This window comes from Natator depressus, chromosome 16 (assembly GCF_965152275.1).
Source record: "Natator depressus isolate rNatDep1 chromosome 16, rNatDep2.hap1, whole genome shotgun sequence".
Taxonomy (NCBI): domain Eukaryota; kingdom Metazoa; phylum Chordata; order Testudines; family Cheloniidae; genus Natator; species Natator depressus.
Window position 1 is genome coordinate 1290239 of NC_134249.1, and position 22212 is coordinate 1312450.

The 22212-nt window shown below is 50.3% G+C and overlaps 2 protein-coding genes across 2 annotated transcripts in view; one reads left to right on the forward strand and one right to left on the reverse strand.

The window, feature by feature from the left end:
* Positions 1-14133, reverse strand: part of LOC141999698 (uncharacterized) — a 76771-nt gene extending 62638 nt beyond the window's left edge. Inside the window, exons 1-3 of the mRNA XM_074973373.1 lie at positions 13854-14133; positions 11591-11679; positions 10781-10907 (exon numbers count right to left, since the gene is read on the reverse strand). Coding sequence (XP_074829474.1) covers positions 10781-10907; positions 11591-11679; positions 13854-14124 — 487 coding nt within the window. The 5' untranslated portion in view covers positions 14125-14133. The remainder of the gene's footprint in view (positions 1-10780; positions 10908-11590; positions 11680-13853) is intronic.
* Positions 14134-14180: 47 nt separating this feature from the next.
* Positions 14181-22212, forward strand: part of WDR31 (WD repeat domain 31) — a 67710-nt gene continuing 59678 nt past the window's right edge. The window contains exon 1 of the mRNA XM_074973612.1: positions 14181-17452. The gene's annotated coding sequence lies outside the window, so the exon portion shown is untranslated. The remainder of the gene's footprint in view (positions 17453-22212) is intronic.

Consider the following 22212-nt stretch of genomic DNA (forward strand, 5'->3'; position numbering starts at 1 on the left):
GGCATTGCCACCCTTACTTATGCAGTTGTGTGCTCCTACTGGCAGCAGAGCTGCCTTCATAGCTGGGTGACCAGCTGGCAGCCGCTGCTCTCTGGCCCCCTGGCTCAGAAGGCAACGCCTGCTGCCAGCAAAGGCCCAGAAGTAAGGGTGGCAATGGGGCACTAAGTATACTGTGAAAAGTGATATGGACAAAGTTTCTTCCCCCGCCCCACACCCCATTATTGAACAGTAACTATTTAAAAAAATACCTTTTGGACTCACAACATTATTTGTATACAAATGTGTTTTAGTCTTAATTTATAAACAATGAGAACAGATATATTCATTTAAAACAATATGGTAATAAATTTAGCATTTAAAATAGCATTCAACATAAGAAAATGTGTTTTTAATTTATAAGGGGGGAGGTCACACTCAGTGGCTTGCTGTCTGAAAGGGGTTGCCAATACAAAAAGTTTGAGAACTACTGCTCTATGGGCATGGAGGGTATGGTTAGTGGCTTACATTTGAGGTTATTTAAGCAAGAAGTTCCTGACATTCCTCCCCCAGAGATCCCCCCAAAAAGAACATTTTTATACAATTCCCTTGCTCTTACAACATTTTGCACACACCTAGGCGGAAACCGTGCTTCTAATGGCTCCCAGACTAATCTCATTTTCTTGGCATTTATCTCAGCTAGTACAAGGAAACCTCCTATAGGGCCTAGGTTACAACTGTTATGGGAACCAATACACAGGTATTTTGCCTAGTTCCAAGACACTTACTGTGGAACTCTCTCCCCAGATATTTGAGATAATACTGACCTACATAACTGAATAACACTGTGATTATACCCAGTTACGTAGGTTAGTTGCACAGATTGGGGTGTGCTGTTGTTCACCATTTCAGACTGGAGATTTCAAACCCCTCCTGGTTCCTTGGTAGCATATCCCATAACTAGGAGAATTCTCTCCAGTTGACTGAGCTGCATTTGAACATTCCCCATGTCATCATGGAGGGGTGACGGGAAACCATAAATAAAAGAAGAAATGACTATTGAAGCAAACCGTCATTTGTCTCAAAGTCCTCAATAAATCTGAACTACATTCTGTCAAAGCAAACTAATATTCAATTATGTGACCAAACAACCTTTAGGAAAGAGAGAAAAATCTACATCTCAGAGAGATAGAAGACATTTTCTGTTTCAGATAGAATGAGATTCTAGAGCAAGTTACATCTGAGGACTCAGAATCAGGACCACAGATTCTCCCATTGCATTGTCCTCTAATCCACTGAAATCTGCTTCACTCACTGCTATCTGATAATTATTGAGTTGTGTTATTTGCAAATGTTTACCATCGTGATAATGTTTTCTCTAGACTAGGGAATGCGGAGTAGATGGGGACATGTCAAGGGAAAATATATGAGCTAACCCAGACTAGTATACTGGGGGCACGTCAGTATAGAGAATATAGCTGTGCTTCTATATCTGGATAGCTCAATGGAGCTAGCTAACTATAAAAACATGCTAACAGAGACCAGGCCCCAGTAGATTTTACCACAGTAAAGCTAACTGATGTCATTTCTGTTTTCCCCACCTGGGGCTGACATGCTGTGACGTTCGGTACCTCGTGGGAACACCCTACACCCCCATGTTTACCCTTATAAAATGATTGTGTGGTATCCAATGCAAAATTTGTCATGTTGGGTGTTTTGTGAAGGCTCATGATGCACTGAGCATTGCTGTTACAGTGATGTTATAGTAATTGTTGTTGCAGTAATGTATACAGTTATGAGGCTGAAAATGTATCCTCATGGTTTAAAATAAGACCAGGCAAAAACACTCTAAGAGCAAAGGGGCAGTTCACACCTCATCAAGGCATGTATGGGACAAACCCAGCACAGCCTCACAGGAATAAAGGACGCTGGCCTATGCAGTAACAAAAGGATCTGTTGGACTCTCGAGTGAGTCACCCCCTTTCCTTTGGTCAGTTTGGGACTGCGATGAGGTAATGCTCATCTTACTCTGAAGGGGGGGGGAGAGGGGGCAAAGCCAAGAGGGAAGAAAGAACATGGTAAAAGGGAGAGACATTTGCCATGCTCTCTCTCTCTTCCACCTACATCTACAGACACCACACCAAGAGACTTAAGTGCTGATCAAAGGGGACAGCCTGGCTGAAGAGCAACCAGCCAGCCTGTGGTGAGACGCATCGAAGTTTGTAAGGGCACTGGAAGTGTTACGATCAGCTTAGAATGTGTTTTGCTTTTATTTCATTTGACCAAATCTGACCTGGTCACGAAATACGAGGAGGATACAAGACGGGAAGCCTCCTGATTCATACTGAGAAAGTAGCGCGGAAGTAGATAAAGGGAATTTGGATGCAGGCCTCTGAAATGAGCAGGAGTCAGGCTAACTCTAGCTTTAATAACGCGAGATTTGTAGAAGCGGGGATAGTGAGAAGCTAGTGGAAAATAACTGTGAAAGAGGCTGCTGTGACCTTGTATTAGATAAGAATAGAATGCAGACTATAAGAGAAATGGTAAGAAAAATAAGATATCATGAAGGAATATGTATAAACAATATGCAGTTGTTGCTTATTATTGTCTGTAATAATGGTATAAATACTTGCTCAAATTGTTTATCTGGGAGAGACCTGCCTAGGTGGGGGAAACCCTGTGTCCTAGTGCACTCTCTCCCTCTGTACAATTGCTTGAGATAATAAACTGTGTCTGACTTGCTGCACCCAACCTGAGAGCAAGAACGGTGTTTTTCTCCAACAATTTGGGGGCTCGTACGGGATGGCAATGCCTGCAGAGACAACAGCAGCTGCTGTGGACCGTTCCCCTTCGAACCCCATGGCGCCACAACAAGAGGTAAGAGACCTTTTGAAATCTTTATTGGGGTATCGGAGGAGGACTGCCTGTAAGGCTGTCTGTCCCTTTTGGGCTTACGCCATCCAAACTTATTAATTGTGCAGCAAGATCAGATACAGAGCGGTGCTGGGGAACTGTTTTGCCGCCCCCAATAAGGTTAATGTACTGGTACTGAGCGGATGCATCATGGTATGCAGGAATTGGCGGGGGGGGGGTGTAAGATGCCCAGAGCACCCTGCGAAGCCAAAGGCTCGTGACCGGGGTTCTCTCTAATGCAAGCCCGGTGGACTGCACCTCAGTAAAAGATCCTGACTGGGGGGCTGTCCCTGCATGGCATCGCCGGGCGAGTAGCCTGCTTGGGTCTAGGGTTGTGTGCCTCTGTCCATCTTGTCCCTTTCGCCCATGCTTATGAGCCACTGACTGGTCTGACCATCTCACTGGAAACAATCAGAGTAAGCTGCGCCATCCCTCTGAGACTAGCCGACGCTCTTTGCTGAAGGGAGGTAGAGGAAGGTCGTGGTCATCCTCGATAAATCTTTCCTGTGTGAGTGATCCGAGCAGAAGAGATATTCTTAGCTAATCAGCTCCCTACTGTGTGCCTAGAAAATGGGTGGGGGACAGTCTAAATATTCCCCCGTACCCCTTAATGGTATGCCAGCATATCACATGTATGTACATTATGGTCCTAGGACCTGCAGGTATTTGAAAAATTGGAATCTTCACACGCATGATAATCCATCTAAACAATTCCCACTAGAAAGTACCTTCGATTTAAATAAAATCATACGCCTCAGAGGAAGCCACAAAGACTCCACGAGTCTCGGGTGCGGAGTCTAAAGGACTCCCAGGAAAAATTAAGAACTCAAGTACAGGCTTTGAAATGAAATGTAAAGCATCCAGATGCCTCCCAAATTATTTTTTGTTAACCTCCCGGCTTCTTTATATTCCCAATTAGTTAAGACTGAAGTCAAGGAGGGAAAAGAATGGGTTAATTTTAAAAGTTAGCTTGGCCGAGAGATAAGAAGAAAGCTGCTTTGCATTAAAGGTCAAGAATCTGCACAGACCAGGCCAAGCACAAAAAAAGTCTGTTTATACACAGGTGAAAGAAGCACTACCCAAGGATCCTGAACAACCCTGCCACTCGCTAGAACCCAGTCTACATAAAGGTCCATCAGCAAGAGACTGCCCTGGCTCCGCGCTGGAAAGGCCCTTACCAAGTCCTGCTAACCACCAACACTGCTGTGAAGTGCCCAGGACTGACTACCTGGACCCATGCTTCTCACTGCAAAAAGGTCCCTCCACCTCAGGATGACTCCCCGACTGATGATTGCTATCTCTCCTCTTGATGCTGCTGTTCCATCTGGACAGCAGGAGAAAAGGACAAGATGGAGTGCTAGTAACCTCTCCCTTGTCCACTGACAGACCTACTGTGCCTTTGAATTTTGCTAGAAGAATCAAAGCATTTCAGGATGATGTGCTAGTAACCTCTCCCCTGTATAATGTAAAACCACGACTGTTCCAAGAGAGAAGAAGGAACGCCCGCTCTGCTGAAACCACCAAGATCCAAGGATTCCTGACTACAAAAGACATTGATAGTTGGCCTTGGTGGCGAAGACGGAGCAGTGTACATTGGCAGGGAAGGAGTTGTGGGATGTATTCTTGGGAATGTGGAGTGAAGTAGTGGGGTGGGTTTATTCCAGGGGCTGGAATCTGTGCTTATGGGCAAGTACCATCAGAATGCACTGCCCTCCCTAATTGTCTTCTGGATGATGAATAACAAAAATGCCTTACAGCCACGAACATTACTCCCACCATTCCCTCCACCTTTGCCACCACTGTATTTGCCACCACAAATACAAATGATACTGTATATTCTAACGAAACCTATTGGCCAAGACCTTCACATCTAAGTGATTTATTGAAATGTTGTTCAGAAAATTTATTTTTTTAAGGTTCAGAATAGTTCATATGAGAGAACAATTGAATGGAAAACAAATCGATCAGTGGAAATAGAAATATATGATATCACTAAAGATGAACCCCAAGAATCAGAAATCGAGATTAGTGGGTTCTATAGCGAAGTAGATATGATGGTCATTCCTGGAGTCTGTAAAATGTTAGATGAAAGAGGTCCTCATTGTTATTTGGTCACCCAACTAGTGAATAATCAAACATATACCCAAAGAGTTTGTTCTGTCACTAGAAATTTTACCTATACTGAAATTATTCCAGTAACTAATAATTTAACCTGTACCATATTGCAATATACCCCCTCTTATGTCATTGATGCTAATGCCTCTCGGAAGTATATGAACCTCTTTAGCCAACAGATGTGGTATAGTACTGTACCAGAAAGAGATGTAGTAGGATATCGATGGACTGTGATTAATGCTACATTAGGGACTATAAAATTCACACTGCCCTTGTCCAGTTTTCAAATTACCTCTACATAGCCAAATTGCTCAAAAGGGGCTGCCATTAGGTTAACACAACAAAGGGCCTGGGTTTCCTCTAGAAAGAAGAGGGACTTAGCTGAATCCCTATGGGATGGGGCCAATAGTGCAGCAGCAATTTGGAATATTTATAGAAACCAAGAACATGAAGAGAAATTAGGACAATTGGAAAAAGTTACTGGCCTTATAACTGGAGCACAACTAACCCAGGTTCAGCCTGGAGTGGGTGAATTACGTGTTATCTCCACCCTTAGTTCGATGACCCAGAAGCTGTTAACAGAGATGGTACTGAATATCACTGAGGCTGGGAAGGCATTGCAGTGGGATCTGGCTTGCTCAGAAATTCAGGATTTCCTGAATGACCAGCTGAGGCCATTCGGAGTGATCTCGAGCATCAGGCCTGGCCTACTGCCCTTACAGACACTTCAGGATTATCATCTGATCTGTGGCCATGGAGACACACTTGGAGATATTCTTGGTGGAGGTGCAAACATTCGCAGTGTTCCTTTCAAGCATACGGACCGGTTGGAGGGATGTGGGCTCCCACATACCATATCCTGCCTGGTCCGTGGGGAGGATGCACGTGGACTGTGTAATTCACCGAGACATTTGGGAACTTAGGCTACCTGGTATGCCTAATAGATTTTGTGTCAGTGCTCCCAGAATAACACCCAACATTTGGATACGGAGAAGGAGTCAATGGGCATTCTGGCCATTAGAACTCCCACAGCTTCAGTGTGAATGTAAACTGAAGCCAGGGGAAGTTGTCACTGTTCATGACAACGTTTGTTGGGAGGGTATGGGACAACGAACTACCCTGACAGGACACCTACTCTTCCAAGCTAATGATAGCTGTGTGCATGTTGAGGCCACCATATTACAAGATATTCATTTTAATCTCACCACTGCTGCAGGCCTGCGGATAGAATTTTTCAATCAGCCCTTAGGTTTCAGATACTCTATAACTGGATCACCCTAATACCTGATCGACTCCAAAATTTACTTTCACTCCTACCAGAGATTCAGAAAATTTCTGAATTACAAGGGCAACCTCATATGCTTCAAAATATATATCGAGTTGAAAAGTATGCCGTTCATACCGTTTATAGAGTGTCTATCTTATGTACTAAGTATGATGTAGTGTGTTTTGTGACTAAAACTGTGCAACAACCCCATTATAGTATTATTGCGGGCATGTTATTGCTTGTATTGTTGTTATTTGGTTTAGGGTTATGTTATTGTTGTTGTAAAGGACGTAATAATAATACTTTTCATGTCCATACTAACCACGCATTGTCATTGTATCCAATTAAAACCCCTAATACTGAACTATTTGATGCAGAGTTTGAAATACAAAATTTAATGAAAATGGAAGTTTAGAATTGACAGTTGTGCTGGAAGCACAAAAGGGGGGAGTGCGGAAGTAGATAGAGGGAATTTGGATGCAGGCCTCTGAAATGAGCAGGAGTCAGGCTAACTCTAGCTTTAATAACGCGAGATTTGTAGAAGCGGGGATAGTGAGAAGCTAGTGGAAAACAACTGTGAAAGAGGCTGTTGTGACCTTGTATTAGATAAGAATAGAACGCATACTATAAGAGAAATGGTAAGAAAAATAAGATATCATGAAGGAATATATATAAACAATATGCAGCTGTTGCTTATTATTGTCTGTAATAAAGGTTTAAATACTTGCTCAAATTTTTTATCTGGGAGAGACCTGCCTAGGTGGGGGAAACCCTGTGTCCTAGTGCACTCTCTCCCTCTGTACAATTGCTTGAGATAATAAACTGTATCTGACTTGCTGCACCCAACCTGAGAGTGAGAACTGTGTTCTTCTCCGACAGTAGGGCAATCAGCTAGTTATCTTAGGTGCATGTACATGAACGCAAGAAGCCTGGGAAACAAACAGGAAGAATTGGAAGTCCTGGCACAATCAAGGAACTATGACATGACTGGAATAACAGAAACTTGGTGGGGCAGTTCACATGACTGGAGCACTGTTATGGATGGGTATAAACTGTTCAGGAAGGACAGGTACAGGAGGAAAGGTGGAGGAGTTGCATTGTATGTAAGAGAGCGGTATGATTGCTCAGAGCTCCAGTTTGAAACTGTAGAAAAGCCTGTTGAGAGTCTTTGGGTTAAGTTTAGAGGCAAGAGCAACAAGGGTGATGCCGTGCTGGGCGTGTGCTATAGACCACCAGATCAGAAGGATGAGGTAGACGAGGCGTTCTTTGGACAACTAACTGAAGTTTCCAGATCACAAGCCCTGGTTCTAATGGGGGACTTCAATCACCCTGACATCTGCTGGGAGAGCAATACAGCAATACAGGAAGTTTTTGGAGAGTGTTGGGGAGAACTTCCTGGTACAAGTGCTGGACGAAGTGACTAGGGGCCGTGCTCCTCTTGACCTGCTGCTTACAAACAGGGAAGAATTGGTACGGAAAATAGAAGTGGGTGGCAATCTAAGCAGCAGTGACCATGAGATGGTTGAGTTCAGGATCCTGACAAAAGGAAGAAAGGAGACTAGCAAAATACGGACCCTGGACTTCAGAAAAGCAGACTTTGACTCCCTTAGGGAACTGATGGGCTGGATCCCCCAGGAAGCTAATATGAGGGGGCAAGGAGTCCAGGAGAGCTGGCGGTATTTTAGTGTTCTCTGAGCTTGTGACGCTGCAGGGAGGGGGGAGTGTTGACCTGGGAATGTGGGGATGGGATACCTGAGAGCCTGTAACCTGAGCCAGGAGGGGATTGGGGTCAGGTGACACCTTTGCCCGGGAAACTGGACAAAGGCTGGAGGAGGAGCTGGGGGAGGCTGGGTGGGACGCTGGAGGGTTTTTCTTTCAGTTTGGCGTGGGCTAGGGAAGAGGGGAGAGCCCCAGAGTGGGGGTCTAAGCTCTCTAACCCCCACAAGGACCTGACTAAGGAGTCCTGTTCATGCCTACAAGCTCGGGGTTGGATTGCGTTCCTTGTCATCTCTAATAAACCTGCTGTTCTACTGGCTGGCTGAGAGTCACGGTGAACGTGAATCGCAGGAAACAAGGGTATAGGACCCTGACTCCCCCACGCTTCGTAACAGAGCTCATGCAGTCCTCCCGCACTGAAAGAGCTCAGCAAAATGCATGGAGGCAAGCAATGTCAGAGTTCAGAAAAGCACAAAATGAACATGAGGACAGGAGGGACGCACAAGAGGAGAGGTGGCGGGAGCCAGAGGAGAGGTGGCGGGATGCAATGCTGAGGCTACTACAGTATCAAACTGATATGCTCCTGCGTATGGTTGAGCTGCAGGAAAGGCAGCAGGAGCACAGACCGTCGCTGCAGCCCCTGTGTAACCACCTGCCCTCCTCCCCAAGTTCCATAGCCTCCACACCCAGATGCCCAAGAACACGGGGGGAGGGGGGCGAGAGGGGGCACACTCCAGGCAGCTTGCTGCAGCTGTTCAGACAGACCAGAGTTCCTGAAGATGCGAGCGTCATGTACCTTTCCCAGCCATTCCACGTTGATTTTGGTGAAACGTCCCTTGTGATCCACCAGTGCTTGCAGCACCATGGAAAAGTACTCCTTGCGGTTTATGTACTGGCTGCCAAGGTGGTCCAGTCCCAAAATAGGAATATGTGTTCTGTCTATTCCCCCACCACAGTTAGGAAATCCCCACTGCAGCAAAGCCATCCACTATGACCCGCACATTTCCCAGAGTCGCTACCCTTGATAGCAGCAGCTCAATGATTGCGTTGGCTACTTGGATCACAGCCGCCCCCACAGTAGACTTGCCCACTCCAAACTGATTCCTGACTGACCGGTAACTGTCTGGCGTTGCAAGCTTCCACAGGGCTATTGCCACTCGCTTCTCAACTGTGAGGGCTGCGCTCATCTTGGTAGTCTTGCACTTCAGGGCAGGGGAAAGCAAGTCACAAAGTTCCATGAAAGTGCCCTTATGCATGCGAAAGTTTTGCAGCCACTGGGAATCATCCCAGACCTGCAACACTATGTGGTCCCACCAGTCTGTGCTTGTTTTCCGGGCCCAGAATCAGCATTCCACAGCATGAACCTGCCCCATTACCACCAGCATGTCAAAATTGCCAGAGCCCGTACTTTGAGAGAAGTCTGCGTCCATGTCCTCATCACTCTCGTCACCACGCTGTTGTCACCTCCTCGCCTGCTTTTGTAGGTTCTGGTTCTGCACATACTGCAGGATAATGCGCAAGGTGTTTACCATGCTCATAACTGCCACGGTGATCTGAGTGGGCTCCGTGATTGCCGTGGTATGGTGTCTGCAGGAGAGCAGAGTTGCAGCAGAAGCGGTGGCTGATGACAGATGCCACAAGAATAGATATTTATAGAGAACGACGAGAGCACCTGTGAGGTGGATTCATAAGAGCAGGAGAGCAGAGTTGTAGCGGAAGCGGTGGTTCGATGACGACGGTTAGCAGTCCTACTGCACCATCTGCTGAAAGCAGTATGGAGTCCGCATGGAAAAAAGGCGCAAAACGATTGTCTGCCATTGCTTTCACGGAGAGAGGGGCAACTGACGACATGTACCCAAAACCGCGCGCAACAATGTTTTTGCCCCATCAGGCATTGGGAGCTTAACCCAGAATTCCAATGGGTGGCGGAGACTGCTGGAACTATGGGATAACTATCCACAGTGCAATGCTCCGAAAGTCGATGCTAGCCACGGTACTGTGGACGCAATCCGCCGACTTAATGCACTTAGTGGGGACATACACAATCAACTCTATAATATCACTCCCTAAACAAATCTACTTCTATAAATTCAATCTAATTCCGTAGTGTAGTCATACCCTTAGTGCAAGGCTAACAGGGTGGTAACACTGTAAAAGTCAGAGATGGACTGTGTGCAGTAGGCTCAGTGTTTGAGTGAAGGCTAGGGGTAGATAGCCAGTGATGAGCTGCCAAAAGCTGACGAACCGGTTCCTTCAGTCGCTCCGCATCTTCGACAGCAGATCCTTCAGTGCCGCTGAAGACCTGGAGCGAGTTAGGGACCCGCCGCCAAAGTACCGCCAAAGACCCGGAGCACCACCGGATGAGTAAAAATTAAAAAGGGATTCTAAGGGGAGCCTCCTCAGATGACAGCTCAGGCGGCCCGGACAGGATGTGGCCTGCGGGCCGGAGTTTGCCCACCCCTTTAACGACCGGTTCTAAACCGGCTTCAAAATTTAACAACCAGTTCACACGAACCGGTGCGAACCGGCTCCAGCTCACCACTGTAGATAGCTTCTGTTCCCTGCACTGGACCTAGCCCCAAGTTTTGCGTTAGCAAAGAGAAGGTGTTAAACTTTGTGCTATACCGCACTTGTGCTCTGTTCCCAAAGTATTCTGTAGCCACCAGAGTAATGTTTGTCATTGGCCAGTTGGGGTGTTGCTGAAACAGGGCACAGTTGAATTGCATTGTGAGATGCTGTGAACCTTAACTCCTCATTTCCCCTTCTAATACCTGGGGGAACAGTAATCCTTACCCAGCGAGGTCACAGTCTCATAGTTCTCCAGCATTACATCTCTGTAGAGGGTTTTCTGACCCGGGTCCAGCAGAGCCCACTCTTCCTTGGTGAAATACACAGCCACCTCCTCAAAGGTCACCAGCCCCTGAAAGAGCAAGAGCCTCCTGACAACCCCATTGTTCAGAGGGGAGGAGGGCCAATCACATAGAAGATCTGGGAGACAGGCTGTCAGCATAGTCCTACCCCCATCCCATCAGAGCAGCTAGGAGGCATCAGGGTGAGGGGAGAAAGACAGAGCCCTGCACCCCTCCCAGCAGAGAGAGGGGGCAGGCGTCTTCACATTCATCACTCACCTATTAGCCAGAGGCTGATACAGGAGATGGAGCCCCCAGCAGGAACCAGGGACAACTCTCTGGTGAGAATCAGAACACTCTCCCCATGGCCAGCAGGCGGTATGGGGTATCTTCCCTGGGCCTTACTGGTGGGTTCCCCTTTAAATCTCACAGGGGCCTCTGGCTAAAGGTTCAGGCTCCAGTATTGGAGTCTAGTAAGTTTTCTCAGCCCACTCCAGGGTGTTTGCTTCCTGTTTGTCAAATCAGGAAATTCCCACCCACAAACTCCATGCATCTGTTGCTGGGATCTAGGTCTCACAGTAAACAAATCCCAACAGGTTTGTCATCACACTGCCCCCCTTCATTTCTCCACCCTGAGTATTTCCTAACCCCTCCCACCTTCAAACCAACCCCCCCAGAAATGCCAACCTCCTCTGTATTTACTGCCCTCCTCCCTCCAACAGGAACCCACCAGCAACTCCCTGATAATCCCTACCTCAACTGGCTCCACTACAGCCATTTCCCTTCCCTGGTCCCTGGAAGAACGGAAAAACTTGGCAGAAAACATGGATATTGCGCTGCAGCCTGTTAGGGCAAAAGGACAATTGGGAACATGTCAGAACAGGAAATAATTTCACAGCACAACTCCCCCCAGGCTCTTTCCCTGCACGCTGATGTTCTAGACTGTCCTGCATGTAACAGAAAAATTCAAAACTAGGGCTGTCAATTAATCGCAGTTAACTTTCGCAATTTGTTTCAGTTAACTGCGATTAATCAAAGTTTTAATCGCACTGTTAAACAATACCAATTTAAATTTATTGGAAATATTTTTGGATGTTTTTCTACATTTTCAAATACATTGATTTCTATTACAACACAGAATACAAAGTGTACAGTGCTCACTTTATATTATTTTTTCTTACAAATATTTGCACTGTAGAAAAGATAAAATACTGTAATGCGATCGCTTTATCATGAAAGTGCAACTTACAAATGTAGATTTTCTGTTGTTACATAACTGCACTCAAAAACACAACAGTGTAAAAATTTAGCGCCTACAAGTCCACTCAGTCCTACTTCTTGTTCAGCCAATCGCTAAGACAAACAAGTTTGTTTACATTTACTGGCGATAATATTACCCGCTTCTTACGTACAATGTCACCTGAAAGTGAGAACAGGCATTCACGTGGCCCTTTTGTAGCCAGCACTGCAAAATATTTATGTGCCAGCTATGCTAACATCCATATTCCCCTTCATGCTTCAGCCATCATTCCAGAGGACATGTCTCCATGATGACGATGGTCGTTAAAAAATAATGTGTTAATTAAATTTGAGACTGAAGATCTTGAGGGAGAACATTATGTCTCCTGCTGCATGGTTTTATCTGCATTCTGCCATATATTTCATTTTATAGCAGTCTCGGATGATGACCCAGCATATGTTGTTCATTTTAAGAACATTTATACTACAGAGTTGATAAAATGCAAAGAAGGTACTAATGTGAGATTTCTGAAGATAGCTACAGCACTTGACCAAGGTGTAAGAATCTGAAGTGCCGTCCGAAATCTGAGAAGGCCGAGGTGTGGAACATGTGGTCAGAAGTTCTAAAGGAGCAACACTGATGCAGACGCTACAGAACCCAAACCGCTAGACAAGAAAATCAATCTTCTGATGGCCGCATCCGACTCAGATGATGGAAATGAACATACGTCAGTCCGCACTGCTTTGGATTGTTATCAAGCAGTACCCATCATCAGCATGGAAGCATGTCCCTGGCTGGCCTGGCCTCTGAGTGCCAGAAACTGGAAGCCCCCCCTGCCCTTTTGGGAAGGTGTGTCTCAGGGCTTTGCAAGCTGCTGCACCCATTAAAACCCATCCCAGTTGGGAAATGACTCAGGGCAACAATTTCCTATGTAAACAAAGAAAGTTTGCTGCACATCAAATGGGTGGGAAAATATCCCAAATCTGAGATTTTAAATTGAACTAGAGAGAAAAGGGGAGAAATCAACACGGATTTTACATCCATCGGTGACAATCAGGGAGAGAAATCAGAGAAAAAGGGGGTAAAACCTGAAAAGGAAAACAGAGAAAGGGTCAATAATTGCTCCGTCAGCACCGCCCCTTCACGGCTGAATTGCCGCCTTCACACCTGAAAGGAAACCCTGTCCCTGGGCGCTGGGTGGCTGGGGTGCAGGGGGAGGCAGGAAGTGACCCCAGGAAGCTGATTTGAGGCTAGCACAGGGCACCCCAGGAGCGAAGCTAAACCAGACCCTAGGCTCAGCGGTGGAGGGAGGGTGACCAGACGTCTGTGCCGATTTTTAGTTCTTTGTCCCTGGACGCCATTTGTCCCGGTATTGCCGCACTGGCCGCTCCGGCTGCTTTTCTCTTTTTTTTTTTTTTTTTTTTTGCTTCCCCCATGTGTCCCGATATTTGGTCCGTCTCACCGGGTAACCCTGGGGGGGAGCACGTTACAAACTGGTGCTGGGGGAGGCAGGACACGGGGAGGGGGAAGAAGAAGCCCGGGCCAGGTCCCTGTGTGGGCGGGGGGGGCAGGACGCGGGCGGGGCAGGTCGGACCCCGGGACTGAGGCTCCCCCCGCCCAGCGAGCGGCCCCTGCCCCCGCTCCCCGGCTCCCCACAGCGCAGACTGCCCGCACCAGGCTCCAGTTCGCCTCAGAAAGCGGAAGGAGCCCGGGAGGCTTCGGGGGGGGCGGGTCTGAGAGGCGCCGGCTGCGGGAGAGGCGCGGGCCAGGCCCTTACCTGAGCGACGGAACGCGGAAGCGCCGCCCAGGGCAGCCTGGGAGACGTAGTTCCTGACGCTGTTGGGAGCGGAAGTGACGTTGGCGGGGATGACGAGAAGGGCTGAGAGTTCGTGAGGGCCGTTGGAGCTTCTCCCAGGTCCGGGGAAGAGTTTTGTGCAGCTCGAGAGCTTGTCTCCCCCGCCCACAGACGCTGGTCCAGTGAAAGGTGTGACCTCGCCCCACCTTGTTTCCCGGCTCCGGGCATGCGCAAATTCGGGGGAATCACGCATGCGCAGATGGCGGGGGGAGGGAAGAGTCACGCATGCGCGGGTGGCGGGGAAGGGAGACGCCTGCAACCGCAGAGGCAGAAGTCACAGAACTCATTTCCCAGAGCACCTGGGGCTCCCCCAGGAATCCTCCCTCAGTCTTTAGGCTCAGGCAGCCCCGCCTGGGGCCTGGGAGCCGTGAGGGTGCTGGGGAGGCAGGAGTCCGGGACAACAAAGGAAGGACTAAGGGTACCTCTGCAGTACGAAATTATTTGGAAATTATTCTATTTGAATTTTCGGGAGCTATTTTATACATTCGGTCGTCTGTGTCCCCACTGAAGCACGTGAATTCAGCGGATTGCATCCACAGTACAAAGGCTAGCATTGAATGTCGGAGCGGTGCACTGTGGGTAGCTATCCCGCAGTCCCCGCCGCCCACTGGAATTCTGGGTTAAGCTCCCAGGGCATGATGGGCCAAAAACATTCTCGCGGGTGTTTCTGGGTGTGTGTCATCAGAAAGCTGCGGCAGACAATTGTTTCGTGCCTTTTTGGCGTGCAGACGCCATACTCCTTTCAGCAGATGGTGCACCGCTGCTCTCCTGCTACTATGAATCCACCTCTCATTTCCTCTCATCTTCCTATGTAATCTCTAGTATCTACTCTTTCTCTTCCTCATCGAACGCTTCCGCTGCCAACTCTGCTCGGCCATCGTGACCGAGCAGCACAGCTTCCGCCGCCAACTCTGCTGTCCGGCTATTGCCACCCTTCCGAGCTTCTCCATGTAGTCTGTCCTGGGCTCCCACCTCTGTGAAAGCCACAGAAGACAGCCATTTTCAGCCTTTGTTCAGCTACCATGAACCGAACAGCACAGCTTCCGCTGCCACTCTGCTCTCCTACATTTCGTGCCCTTTTTCCAGGATTACCCGTGCAGGTGCCATAGCCATGGAGCCCGATCAGATCTCCGCTGCAGTTTTGACCATTGTAAATACCTCGCGCATTATCCAGCAGTATGTGCAGTACGTGCAAAACCGGGCGAGGAAGCGACGACAGCACGATTACTATAGTGATGAGGACATGGACACAGACGGCACGGCATGTGGCGACTGGGAGATCATGGGCCAGGTTCATGCCGTGGAAGGCCGATTCTGCGCCCAGGAAACAAGCACAGACTGGTGGGTCTGCATAGTGTTGCAGGTATGGGATGATTTCCAGTGGCTGAGAAACTTTCATATGCGTAGGGCCACTTTCATGGAACTTTGTGACTTGCTGTCCCCTGCCCTGAAGTGCAAATACACCAAAATGAGATCAGCCCTCACAGTTGAGAAGTGAGTGGCCATAGCCCTGTGGAAGCTTGCAATGCCCGACAGCTACCGGTCATTCAGGAATCAGTTTGGAGTGGGGAAATCTATGGGGGGGCTGCTGTGCTGCAAGTAACCAACGCAATCATTGACCAGCTGCTATCAAGGTAGTGACTTTAGGAAATGTGCAGACCGCTGTGGATGGCTTTAATCTGCTGGGGTTCCCTTACTGCGGCCGGGCGATAGACGGAACTCATATCCCTATCTTGGCCCCGGACCACCGGGGCTGCCAGTACATAAACCGCAAGGGGTATTTTCCATGGTGCTGCAAGCACTGGTGCATCACAAGGGACGTTTCATCGACATCAACGTGGGATGGCCGGGTAAGGTGCATGACGCTCGCATCTTCAGGAACTCTGGTCTCTTCGAACAGCTGCAGTAAGGAACTTACTTCCCAGACCAGAAAATTATTGTTGGGGATGTTGAAATGCCTATAGTTATCCTCGGGGACCCAGCCTACCCCTTAATGCCAAGGCTCATGAAGCTGTACACAGGTACCCTGGACAGTAGTAAGGAGCAGTTCAACTATATTTTAAAAAGAAAAGGAGTACTTGTGGCACCTTAGAGACTAACCAATTTATTTGAGCATAAGCTTTCGTGAGCTACAGCTCACTTCATCGGATGCATACTGTGGAAACTGCAGAAGACAGTTTCCTCCTCTCTTCGTATTCATGTAACGCTTTACGCGACTCCGCAATTGTTCGCTTCACACAACACCCGCCCACACAGACACACACTGCATGGCGCCGATGAGGCTCTGAGCAGGGATGAGCACTTTAAACTAAACGGAACAGCCCAGCGCAGCTGGGTTTTCCCCCACCCCCCACTGCGTGGCTCCGATCAAGCTCTCACTCACCAGAAATGCCTTCCCCAGGGTCATGGTCCGGGAGCATGCCTTGGGATTGGGGAAGGCTGTAGGCTCCAGCGTTAAGAATAGTTTCTGGCTGGGGGGGAATCGGATTCCCCACTTGCCGCCTGTGCATGGTCCTCCTCCTCCTCTTCATCCTCCAAAAACTCATCCTCCTCGCTCCGTGCTCCTCCCCCCTTGCAGGTGTCCGTGGACAGTGATGGGGTAGTGGTGTCGTCACCCCCCATAATTGCATGCAGCTCACAGTAGAAGCGGCATGTATGGGGCTGTGACCCAGAGCGCCCGTTCGCCTCCCTGGCTTTTTGGTACGCTTGCCTGAGCACCTTGATTTTTGTACGACACTGCTCTGTGTCCCTGGAGTAGCCTCTTTCCGTCATGGCCCTGGAGACTTTAGCATATGTATTTGTGTTTCTCTTTTTGGAACGTAGTTGTGCCATAACAGATTCGTCTCCCCAACATGCAATGAGATCCAGTACCTCCTGTTCGGACCATGCTGGAGCTCGTTTGTGAATCCGGGACTGCGTGGTCTCTTGAGATGGTGGGCTCTGCATGGTCGCCTGTGATGGTGGACTGTGCTGATGGTCACCTGTGCTGATGGTGACCAAACAGGAAATTCAAAAGTTCCTGTGGCTTTTACTGCCTACCTGACTAGTGCATCAGAGTTGAGAGTGTTGTCCACAGCGGTCACAAGGGAGCATTCTGGGATAGCTCCCGGAGGCCAATAACGTTGAATTTCATCCACAGTACCTGTAACCCGGAACTGCGATCTCAATTTTAGCGCTACTCCACTTGCCTAGGTGGAGTACAGAAATTGGATTAAAGAGCCCTTTAAACCGAAAAAACTGGTTTGGTCATGTGGACAGAATCAGTTTTATTTTGAAGCAACTCGGCTAATTCTGAAATAACCGCCTACTGTAGACCAGGCCTTAGTGTGATCAGGTCCTGGGTGAGTGCCACGCTGCTGCCTCCGTTGTGATGTGGGGGCCCAGGCTGAGCAGAGGTCTATGCCGGGAGAGACCTTCATTAACCCCCCTGTGCCCAGCCTGGGGGACCTTCTCCAGCTCGAGCTAACCTGGGGTACAGTCCCGGGCTCTGCCTGCCTCCGCTGTGGAGCTGGAGCCTCCAGGTAATGGAGAGAGACCTGGGGGAAGGTGCTGAGGACGGTCAGGGAACTAACTATGCACCAGTGTCCATGAGAACATGGGATCTTGCAGCTGCTGGGATCTGCTCCCTGGGGTGACAACCAATGCCCCGCCTGGCCCTGCCAGGTTCTGTCTGCCTTGGGGCACAACTGGGAGATTCAGGAGTGGAGGGAACCAGCCCCCATTGGGTTTCCTGTGTGTGGCTAGGCAGGAGGGTGGAGGGAGACCTGGGAAAAGGGCAGATGGAAAAATTTCTGTACAGCCAGGAAATTGCAGGGAGAGGAGAAGAGCAGGTGACCCCTGAGGAGCTGGGAGAGAAAGGGGGGGAATGAGATCCCCTCTGATTTACCGCTGCCCTCTCCCATGGTGATACCATTCTCTCCAGTCCTTCCCCCTTTCTCTCTAGATAACAAAGATCAAAATCCATGGTGATCCCCCCATCTTCTTTCAAATTCCTGAGAAGTTCTTTGTTCTCCTCCGCCGATTGTACCCCATTTTCTCTCCACTTTCTAATGTCCAGTTCAAATCTCAGATTTGTGGTGTTCCCTGCATTTTTACCTGCAGTGAATTGTACTTATTTAGATGGGAAATCGTTCCCCTGAGTGATTTCTAAAATGGGAAGAGGGTTAATGGGCAGAGTCTGGGAGAACACTGAGATGCAGATTGCTCTGGGCTCGGCTGGGGTGGCCATTCTCTGTTGGCAACAGGGCATGGAAAGGCACAGAAAGGGAAGGGAGGAGCAAGCATCCCCCATGGAGACTGCCCAGTCCCAGATTTCTCAGTCCCAGCCCCCTCCTGCGATGGATGTGTGACCCCCATGCTGCAACTGGGGAAACTGAGGCCCGGGGGCAGTCAGAGCCACAGGGCTCCATTGGAGCCACCACGTCCTGCAGAGCCTTGGCTTTCACAGGCTGCAGAAGCTCCAGGCCTTGGTGGTTTGGCCCAAGGTTGCCTGGGGCTGCTGTGAACCTGCGCCCATCGCTGGGAGAGGGGGAACTTACCCATGTGTGACCAACGCAATGGCGCTGCCTAGGGCTGCTGAGAGCCTGCACCCACAGCTGGGGTGGGGGAGAGATGCAGCAAATGCATCAATGTATGAGCCCAGCTCCCCTGGAGTGGCCGAAGCTCCAGGGCCACACAATCCCCTCAGTGGGCTGGAACAGCTCTCACCACTAGAGGTTAGTGTGATAAGAGCTGCTGTGAGTCCCAGCCCCCTACCCCACCTCCAGTACTGCCCCCATCTCTATTACAGGGTTGCTGGGGTGGGGGCACCGGCGGGGCAGGGAGTGAAGCTGGCTGGACCAACTTGGCTGGATGGGGCAGGGAGGGGCCCCTGCACTCCGCCCAGGTGCTGTGTTTTATTGAGAGCGAGACCAGAGGGGAACCTGGCCAGGCCAGATACCCACTGTCAGGGGACATTCTTTATAGACCCAGGCATTCTGGCTCTCAGGCCTGCCCCCGCCCTCACCGCTCGAACCACCAGACCCACTCCCCTCCCAGAGCCAGGGACAAAAACCAGGAGTCCCGATTCCCAACACCCCCCTCCCCCACTGCTTTAATCACCACACCCCACTTCCCTCCTGGACCCAAGGACAGAACCTAAGAGTCCTGGCTCCCAGCCCCACCCCAGTAACTCAGTAGACCTCCCCCTCCCCTCCCGGAGCCTGGGACAGGCTCCCAGCCTGCTCTGTCAGTGGGACCCCTGCCCCTTTGTGCAGTTTGGGATGCTGGCTGGGGCAGTGTGAGAAAAGTGCTCAATGTCAGCCCCTGGGGGCCTGGTTTTGCCAACGGGAGGTGGGGGAGTGGCTGCGGGGTATGGCCAGACTCCCCTCCCCACCCCACCCCCGTGCAGCGGGGTGTGTATGTGCAGGCCCCATCCCTCGGCAGTGGGAGTATCATGACAGCCAGCCCCAAAGCCCTGAGCCCCAGGCAAAGCAGGGCTCTGCCTGGTACCCCCATTTGTCAAATAGGAGTCACAGCTCTCACTCACCTGGGGAGCAAGTCAGCTGCAGGCCCCAGCCCTGGCAGGGGAGTGGGGTCTATGGTTAGAGCAGATGGGCTGGGATCCAGGACTCCTGGGTTCTGTCCCCAGCTCTGGGTGTGGGGGCCCAGAAGGTTAGAACAGTGGGGCTGGGAGACAGGACTAATCCTTATCTACCATGTCATCTTGGCTGCCTCTCTAGGCCTCATTTTCCACTCCTTCCCTTTATCTGTTCAGACTGTGAGCTCTTTAGGCAGGACCTGTCTCTTGCTGTGTCTGGGCAGCACCTGGCACAACAGGGCCCCCGATCTCAGCCGGGCAGGGCCTGTCTCTTGCTGCGTGTCGGGGCAGCGCCCAACTCAAACAGAGTCAATTAGGACAGTTGCCTTGGCATATGCAGGCTACAGGTCGATCCCCAGGAAACTGCCCCAACAAAGCCCTGCAGCACCCTGCAAATCAAACAATTCCCCTGGGCACGGCCAAGACACCACTGGCCAAAGAGCCAACGGGACCGCACTCTCATTGCCAAGCCTGCTAATTCCACTCAGCCCAATCACGGCCTGGCCAGTTAAAACATCCTCTCGCCGGAGGGTGCTTAAAGTGGCCAGAGAACCGAGTGTGGGGGATCTAGCATCCTCCGGGTGCAGCAGCTTTCGTCCAACAGGCCCAGACCTTCCCAGGCATTTCAGTGCCTCACTGCCACTGATTTCCAGGAATGACAGTGGATCAATATTAATAGACCTTGCCAAGAATGACCTTGAGCGGATCACTGCGGACTACGTGGCTCTGGGAAGAAGGATAAAGGAGTTTGAGGTGCAAGTGGTCTTCTCGTCCATCCTCCTCGTGGAAGGAAAAGGTCTGGGTAGAGACCGTCGAACCGTGGAAGTCAATGAATGGCTACGCAGGTGGTGTCGGAGAGAAGGCTTTGGATTCTTTGACCATGGGATGGTGTTCCAAGAAGGAGGAGTGCTAGGCAGAGACGGGCTCCACCTAACGAAGAGAAGGAAGAGCATCTTCGCAAGCAGGCTGACTAACCTAGTGAGGAGGGCTTTAAACTAGGTTCACCAGGGGAAGGAGATGTGACAAAGCTCTGTCCTTGCCTCCGTGGGTCCCATGTTTCCTGGCAGATTTCACTACCCTCAGAGGCTTACTGTGACCCTGCACGTAACACTTCTCTCTCTAGAGACAAGGGTCACAGTCTACTGAGCCATTTTCATCATAAGCCAGCGAGGGAGGTGAGGAGAAGTTATCCTTCCTTGCACAGTCTCTGTTGTCTCCCAGTCTCAGTGATTAATCAGGGGTCAAAGGTGGAGGGGGGGAGCCCGGGCCCACCCTCTACTCCGGGCTCCAGCCCAGAGACCCTAATAGTATCAGCTATGGTAGCTGACCTTTTAGAAACATGACATGTACAATTCCCTGGGCTACTTCCCCCACAGCAGCCCTCACTTCCTCAAGCTCCACTTCACCCTTACCTCAGGGCCTCCTTCCTTGTGCCTGATACGGTGTGTACTATTCAGCCTCTCCAACAGCACAACTTCCTCCCACAGCTCCTGACATGCACACCCACTTGACTGACTGGGAGGCTTTTAACTAGTTTCAGCCAGCCCCTGTTTGGCTTCAGGTGTCCCAATCAACCTAGCCTTCTCCCTGCCTTCTGGAAAGGTCTTAATTGGCCCCAGGTGTCTTAATTGACCTGGAGCAGCTTCCATTTCACTTAACCTGGTACCAGGGATTTGTTTAGCCTGGAGCTAATATATCTATCTCCCACTACTTTTCTATAGCCATCTGGCCTTCCCCCGTACCAGAGACCAAAGCCCTGAGGTAAGTGGGGAAGTGGGATACTGGGAGGAACCACGAACAGGAGGGCGCGAGAGGGCATGCCTCCTGCCTCATACACGCTCGTGCTCCACACCCTTCATGTCCTCACCCTCGCGTCCCGCCCCGACACAAAGTGGCGGGATCTCCTGCCACCTCTAGAGGGTGAGGAGCCCCGGTGGGCCAGCCTCTATTCCACCTTAGTCCCGAGGCCCGCCGGGGATATCAGTTGGCGGCTCCTACACGGGGCCGTGAGCACGGGCGTGTACTTGGCGTGGTTTACCCCAATCCCGGACACCTGCCCCTTTTGCGGCGTGAGGGAAACCCTGGCGCACGTCTACCTGGAGTGCGCCAGGTTGCAGCCCCTATTCCGGCTCCTCACCAATATTTTATTAAAGTTTTGGTTGCACTTTTCTCCTCACCTTCTTATTTACGCACTCCCTGTCCGTGGCCCCACCAAGTCGCGGGACCTCCTGGTCAACCTCCTCCTGGCCCTGGCTAAAGTGGCCATCTATAAAACCAGGGTGAGGAGGTTGGCCGATGGAGTCTCCTGCGACTGCGGGGCCTATTTCCGATCCTCCGTCTGTTCACGCCTCCGGGCAGAGTTCCTCTGGGCGGCGTCCACCGACTCCCTTGACGCCTTTGAGGAGCGGTGGACGCTGTCCGGGGTCCTCTGCTCGGTGTCCCCGTCCGGTTCCCTTTTTTTGACCCTTTGACCGCACTCCCGTTCCTGTTCTTCATTAGTTGTCCCACGTAATCATTTGGCTTCCAGGTCCTGTGGATCCCCCCCTTAGGCTGGGGGGGGATCCTTTAGCAGTGGGCGAGCTTTGCCCGCCCACTTCCTGGATCCCAATAGGGCTACTCTGCGTAGGCTTCGCCCGCCCACTTCCTGGATCCCAATAAGGCCTCCTGCCTCATACTGAGAAAGCGGGACAATCAATGAGTTAT